This window comes from Anomalospiza imberbis, chromosome 6 (genome assembly GCF_031753505.1).
Source record: "Anomalospiza imberbis isolate Cuckoo-Finch-1a 21T00152 chromosome 6, ASM3175350v1, whole genome shotgun sequence".
NCBI lineage: Eukaryota > Metazoa > Chordata > Aves > Passeriformes > Viduidae > Anomalospiza > Anomalospiza imberbis.
The window spans coordinates 23,262,961-23,270,369 of NC_089686.1; the positions used below are offsets into that span (position 1 = coordinate 23,262,961).

Consider the following 7,409-nt stretch of genomic DNA (forward strand, 5'->3'; position numbering starts at 1 on the left):
TTTTATATACAAGAAGTGTATTTTCTAAATGGTGCAGCTTTAGCAATTTTTTTTTAAGAATGCTTCACAATATTTAGTTATTGTTACAAAGTATACAAGAGAATTTGATGGCATTTATTTTCCTGGGGTTTGGGCTCGTCTAGGACACAGAGTGGCATCACTTTACAAAGCCTACCTGAGTTTCAGTGGATGTAAGAGAAGACTCGTCTTCTTTGGATGCTGGAGGCAGGGATTCATTAAGAGGTGGAGGTTCAGACTGCTGAGTTGAAGCACTCATTTTCTCTTCTTCAGACTTTGTTCTCTGCTCATCCTTCACTACTGGACTTTTCATCTGCTGCTGTCCCTGAGCATGGGCTTTTGCCCTTTGCTGCAGGCTAAGCAGGTGCTGCTGGTACCAGTACTGCTGCTGTTCCTGTAATAGATGTAGATTTTCTAAGTTTCACAAGAAAAACAATAGAAAATCATTAATGATAGTCACTAGAATCATACTGTAGAAAAGTTTTTAAAACTGTTTTGAGGAAAAACTGACTTCTTCAGCAACAGTATTGCAACAGATGTCTGAAGATCAAATCAAAATTCAGAAACCACTATGTGATGCACAGAACCCACAAAACAATTTACTTTTTACCCCAACAAGCTTACTATTCTATAACTATAACAAACAATACTAACAAAAATCGAGCATAGGCAATAATAAGCAAAATTACTACAGACATAAGCATCATGTTTATTGGTTTTACAGCTTTTTATATCTAAGAACTACAGTAAAGAGAAAAAGAAGGAAATGTATAGAAGAGATGAAGAGGATGAACAGAAAACACAAACATCAAGTAGACTCAAAATGGCAGCTGAGAAACTGTGGTGAAGATGTTTGAACAAAGTTATGGAAAGTAAAAAGAAGAATCAGAACCAGTATATAGCAAAGATTACGTATCACCTGAATTAAGAGTACTCAAGGCAGATGACAGAAGCTTCAAAAGGTAAGCTGCCACTAACATAAAGAACAAAGTCTAGAGATAAGTATCTCAACACTTAAGTAGTAGTGTCTTAAAGAGACCTGAATAAGAACCAATGGTTCTGTATCTCTTCCAATATGAGAAATATCAGGCATCAAATTAACAGAAAGACATCTGTGGGAGGCTACTCTTCACCTGACATGGTCTTGTGCCACCAGAGCCCCTACTAGAGACCTCTCCAAGGGCTAAAATTTTGTGGATTCAAGACACAGCTCAGAAAAATCTACATATTTTGAAAATAAATACACCATTTACAGCTAAGGCAGCTCCTGCATCCTAGGAAAGTATTGCTACATCCTTGATTTTTAAGTTGTTCTCTTAACATCTGCTTTTAGTCACTATCAAAGATAGAATGATAAAATACTCCAATTTTTGGTCTAACCTACTGCAACCATTCTTGTGTTGTAAATTTCATTACCTCTGAGAATCTGTGACTGATCTTCTTCTTTTCCATCCAAGCATGCACAGTTAAAGAAAAAACACCTATATAAAGCCCAGTCAGAAAAAGAAAAGAATCCAAAAGATGCAGGCATTTTAAAATAAAAGTGTGACAACATCAAAGGAGTAAGTGCTGTCTGATGAGATTTCTCAAAAGTGAATCACGCTGCCCATCTGAAACAGGTTTAAAAGAAGAGTAACTTTCTGCTAGAAACCTGCCTCATGCTCAGATAAGAAATGATGTTTTCTCTTGGTAGGAAACACAAACATTGAGCTGTATTTTTTTTAAAAATACTTCTGTAACTTGGAAATGAGGTCAGTGAAATGAGAGACTATGCTTCACAGCCTTTAATTGATCATGCAATTATTCCTGCCATGAATCTTTTTAACACGAATATGTCTCAAAAGAGTTCCATAGTTTTGGGTGAAAGATATGCATTCACACTGCAGCACAGACTCTGTCAGAAACCTTCAACAACATGCTGAAGTGAGTGCAATTCAAGGGAGGAGCATCCTTTCCCAGCTATACAAAATCTGATTCAATTATCCATCTCAAAATGCATTCACTATAAGGTGATTTGCCATCATGGTGCTAGGTGCTAGATGATGGGTGAGCACATGTTCTACTGCCACAAAATTGTTGTCTCCACAGATCCATTTTGTTTCCTCCTCATTCCACCAAGCGGACATAGGGCTAGAACTCATAATATGACATGGGCTTTCCAGAGCTATGGAAATATAATTACCTATTATTTTCAGCAAATGAGCCAATGACATCTATTACTGTGCTATCTGAAAAGCATAAGAAAAGCAGAAAGGTAGATTTTTACAGCTTAGTCGGAGCAAAACAGAAGTGCTAGTGTAGAAAATTTTTCATCATGAAGAATTCAGTCATTGAGTGCTTACCTCCTCACAATGACTTGTCATTCAACTGAACTTGCCATCTTTCAAGTGCAATTATAATCTTTAAGCCCACTGAAAACATGAGCATTAACACAGGCCTTTTCCCATCTCCGGCTGACCAAGAGTGTAGGCCTGTTGCGTTTACAGGAACACTGAAACCAGCACTATCAGCTCCTGATCACAGGACATACCACCAAACATGTTAATGTGAAGTCCACACCAAAAGACTACTCCAAAGCTAATACAGGTGACCCTAGGCCATAACATAATACCTGTTTTGGGGGACACCATGTCCTTTCCAAGTGAAAATTGCAAAAGAATGGTTTAGCACCCTCTACAAAACAAAGGGGCTGTTCAAAGAGCGCAGCAGTCTGCTAAATGGTGACGCGGTAAAGCTGAGGTAGCTTTAATAGCTGCGGATAAATGCATATTTATGGGTACAGATGTACCCATGCATCCTTGGAGTAGGAAGAGTATTGCCAGCAGGTTGAGGGAGGTGATCCTGCCCCTCTACTCAGCCCTAGTGAGGCCACACCTGGAGTGTTGTGTCCAGTTCTGGGCTCCTCAATACAAGAGAGACTTGAAATCCTGGAACAAGTCCAGTGGAGGGAAATGAAGATGCCAAGGGAGTGGAGTAGCTCTCTCTAACAAAAACAGGCTGAGGGAGCTGGGCCTGTTCAGCCTTGAGAAGAGACAACTGAGAGGGGACCTTGTCAATGTACACAAGTATCTGAAGGGAGAGTGCCAAGAGGAAAGATCCAGGCTCTTCTTGGTGATGCCAAGGAACAAGGAAAGGGGCAACAGACAGAAACTGATGCACAGAAGTTTCACCTGAATATGAGAAAGAACTTTTTTACCATGCAGGTGACTGAGCACTGTAACAGATTGCCCAGAGAGACTGTGGAGTCTCTCTCACTGAAGATATTCAAGAACTGTTTGGAATACACAGCCCTGTGTCATGTGCTCTAGGATGAACCTCCTTGAGCAGGAAGGTTGAACCAGATGACCCCCTATGCTCCCTTCCAACCTTACCCAGTCTGTGATATGGCAAACAAATAGCAGCATACATTAGCCAACTATCACATGGGACATTAAGGAAATACCACAGTTATTTTAACTGGATTTGACAAGAATCCAGCAATTTAATCCAACTATATACCCATGGAAGAAACTACGCTAAACTCACGATACTGTCAAGGCAAAGAACAGTACCTTAGGAAAGGAAAATAATAAAACACCAACTCATTGCAAATTGCAAAATATCTTTGGAGTTAAGAGAAAAACACTGATATATTTGTCTGCAGCCACTGTTACTGTGGGATGAGAAACAGAAATAATTGCTTTCAATTGCCAGTTTAAACAACGGCTTAATAGGATACTACAAATGACAAATTACACTGTTTCTTCACCGGCTTTTCAGATTACTAAAAGGCATGAAAGCATCACCACACTTAGCTTTTCCTATTCCTACTGTGCAAAAGCTTGTTACTCCAAATCCTGTTTTATTTTACAGCCTAAGATAGCCAAAATCATATCAATCTCTTGTAAGAAAGTTATGACCAGGAAAATACCATATTACTTTGAAATAACACTGAAGTGTGAATGAGAGCAAGCAAACTACTCAAGATAGAAGCTGTTTGTATAAACACTCATAAACCAGACAATGTAAACTTCAGCAGTATTCTGCTGCTTCCATGTGCGCACCACAATAAAGCATTAGTTGCAACTCTTCTGGAGATATTTTACCAATATTTTATCACTGAAATCAATAGTTTAAGAAGTCAACAAGCTGACTCAATACCAAATTAACACCACTTTCTACATATGGCTTTTTGAGGTTTTGGTTTCGTCATTAAAAAATTAAGTCTTGTTATTATCACTGTAAAAGATCAGTTAGTACTGTCCAAAACCTTCATAAAATTAAGTGAAATGAACTGAAAGCACTACTTTGCCAGGCAGTAATTAGTTATATGGTACAAATGTACAAATGGTATGTCCTAGCAATCAGCAAATTTAAAGTGTCAGTGACTTCAATAGGACACAATAGGATTTTTGCAAACCTAGCTTCAAATCAGAACCCTAAGATGAATTTACCAAACAATAGATATAAATAAAGAAATTTCAAAGGATGCAGTTCAATTTTGTTCTTGCAGGTAGATCCCAATAAGATAACTCTAAACCCATGCAAAAGCCTCAGTGAATCTGCCTGACCCATGTACATAGCTGAGGGCTTCAACACATGTGCCTTGCTGTGCATGCTGAACCTTAAGCCTGGATTGTCCCTGACAATGCAGAGGAATGGTCCAATCAAGTTCACTGGAACTGGTCTCATTTAGGAAGTGAAGCATGCAAACATTTTGCAGTATTTTGGCCCTAGTGTACACATAAAAATCACACAGCTATGACATTTTTCACTTCAAGGCATTTCAGAACATTTCCCTCCAATGCCCTATGCAATTTTATACCGGGAGATCAAACACACGTAGCACAAAATGTGGATTACGTCTAAGTAGAGGACAAGTACATCAACAGAAACATTTCTGCAGCTGTGACAAGATTAAAATAGTCACAATTCTACACTGATCAGGTAGAAAACTGCAATTCAACCCCTTAAAAAAAAGCTGTAATAAAGAACTCACTGAAGACAAGTGACATCCCACAATGTGCAACAAGAAAACAGACTGATGCATCTCACAACAGGCCAGACAAAGCCAACAGGGGTTAGGGGCAGGTACAGTACCCAAATGCTGTACTTTGGAATACATTCTCCAGAGACCAACGCAGGCTCAAGAAAATTAAAGTCAGCCAGGATTTACATTTTTCCCTAAACAATTGTTCTCGAGAAATGACAATTCGTTACATCCCTACAAACACCACTGGATAAGAAGGTAGCCCTGAGCTGTTCCATTGCCACACTTACACGGATTGCGTCCAAATCCCTTCAATATTATGCAAATATGGCGTGTTTGTTAACTGCCCTTACTCGGGGACCTTTGCAACACCCCGTACCTGCCCTGGCTCATCGCCACCGCTGCCCTGGCGACTCCCCGCTGCCAGCTGAGCGGCCTTACCTGGGGAGTCATGGTGGAGGGGTCCGGCTGCTCCGTGCCACCGCCCTCCTTGGCGGCACCTTGCGCGGCCTCCGGCTGGGCAGCAGCGGGCGGGGGCAAGGACGTCTGCGGCGGGGGGAAATGAGCCTGCGACGGCTTGACCGGGGGAGGGATAGAGGGGGCCAGGGCGGGCTGCGCGGGCTGGGAAGGAGAGGCCTGGGAGGAGAGCAGGTAGGGCTGGGGATGTGCCATGTAGCCCTGGGCAGGAGGCGGCAGGTAGGGCTGGGAGGCGGTGGCCGTCGGGGGCTCCAGGTAGGAGGGCGGGGGCTCGGAAAAGGAGGGGGGCGGCTGGCAGGGCTGCGCCCGGGGCAGGTAGGGCTGGAGCGGCGGGGACTGGGCTGGGGGCGGCTGGGCGGGGGGCAGGTAAGGCTCGGTCTGGGGCGGCGGCAGGTAGGGCTGGGCGGGGGGCAGGTAGGGTTGGGCGCCGGGCTGCGGGGACTGCGGCGGCGAGGACAGCTCCATGTCCATGGGCACCGACTCGGCGGGCACCGGCTCGCCCCAGTCGCCGTGCCCGCCCGGCGGCTCCTGCCCGTCGCGGTCCCGAGCCGCGGGGGGCGGCTTGCGGGGCGGTGGCTCACGGTGGGCGTACTGCTTCTGGTAGCTGCGGACCGGCGGCGGCACCGGTGGCACCGGTGGCTGCTGCTGCTGCCAGTCGGTGAAGGAGCCGGGCAGCGGCGGCGGCGGCAGCCCCGGCGGGGGCGGGCCCGGCGGCGGCGGGGGGCCCAAGAGTACGGACTGCAGCTGCTTCTGGTGCATCTGCTGGAGCTGCTGCAGCTGGGCCAGGTGCTGCTCCTGCAGGCTCAGGAACCCCGAAGAACCGGCGGGCGGCGGCGCGGCGGCGGGGGGCGCGGGCCCCGGCGGCGGGTAGCTGGGAAGCGGCATCGGCGGAACGGCGGGAGGCGGCACGCTGGGGGGAGGGATGGGCAGCGGCGGGGGCGGGATGGAGGTGGGGGGCGGCGGGTAGTGCCCGGCCGCCCCGTACAAGCCCCAGGCCGGGTACATGGCGGAGCTCGGAGCGGACACAGGCCGCGGCGGCGGGCGGCGCGCGGCGCCTGCGCGGGGAGGCCCCACCCCCGCCGGGCAGTCGAGCGTGAGCGCCGCGGCAGAGCGCCCCGCGCCCCGCTGGGCGGGTGGCAGCGTCGCCTGGCGGGCAGCTGCCTGCAGCGCGGGGCCGAGGGCGGAGGCGAGCCCGGAGCGACACATGGCGCCCGCCCCGCCGGGGACAAGCGACGGGACGGGGGCTGGCGACACACGGGAGCCACTGCGGGCCCGGCGCCGGGGCTTCCGTTGCGTGTAGGGTGCCGCCAGGCCCCCGCAAGCTAGGCTGTGTACGGCGGGCGCGGCGCTCCCGAGGGCCGTGGTGTCCCTGGGGCGGCGTCGTCGATGCCCTCGGTTACCCGCGCTGAAGCGCGAGTTAAACATACAAGTACGTTCTGTAGGCAGTTAGCAATGATTTCTGCCAAGTGCTGAACTCCTGTGGCAGGGCAGAGGCGCGTATGTGTGAATTCCAGTAGCTGGGCAGTGAAGCCTGGCGGCTGCGGCTCAGCAGCACGCCAGCACTGCGGTGCCTCTGCTCGGTCGCCTCTACAAGCACAGACAGCCTGAGCAATTCTGTCGTGTTCACTCTCTAGTTCATGCCTGTTGAATCAAGGATGCCTGGCCAGTGGAGAAAGGCAGATGTGGAGAAAAGGTCCTAAGACTTTTCAGTCAAGATAAATATCAAGAAAATCCCATTGTTAGGTAGAGAAGCTTTATCCTCTCTGGTGGAAAAGCTGGACTTTATGTTAATTTGTTGTTAAATTTCAGGAAATCCACAGAGGAGATACACCATGAATCTGCAAGAAAATATTTTACTAAATTCAACAGGTGCAAATCTTTAAGAAAACTATCTTAATTTGATACTTACAGAACTCTCTTTTCTATTTAGTATTCCTTCTTTTCA

At 47.3% G+C, this 7,409-nt stretch overlaps 1 protein-coding gene across 4 annotated transcripts in view; it reads right to left on the reverse strand.

Annotated features, from left to right (window-relative positions):
* YLPM1 (YLP motif containing 1) overlaps positions 1–6,525 on the reverse strand; it is a 35,690-nt gene extending 29,165 nt beyond the window's left edge. For 2 of the 4 annotated variants that reach the window (XR_010999921.1, XM_068192822.1), the window contains exons 1-2: positions 5,429–6,524; positions 176–412 (exon numbers count right to left, since the gene is read on the reverse strand). Coding sequence is in view for 3 of the 4 variants with exons in the window: in XM_068192822.1 (XP_068048923.1) it covers positions 176–412; positions 5,429–6,469 (1,278 nt within the window). In the remaining variant the exon portion in view is untranslated. Of the gene's footprint in view, positions 1–175; positions 413–5,428 lie in introns of all 4 variants that reach the window. The other 2 variants (XM_068192821.1, XM_068192823.1) reach the window with 2 other exon arrangements.
* Positions 6,526–7,409: the final 884 nt, after the last annotated feature.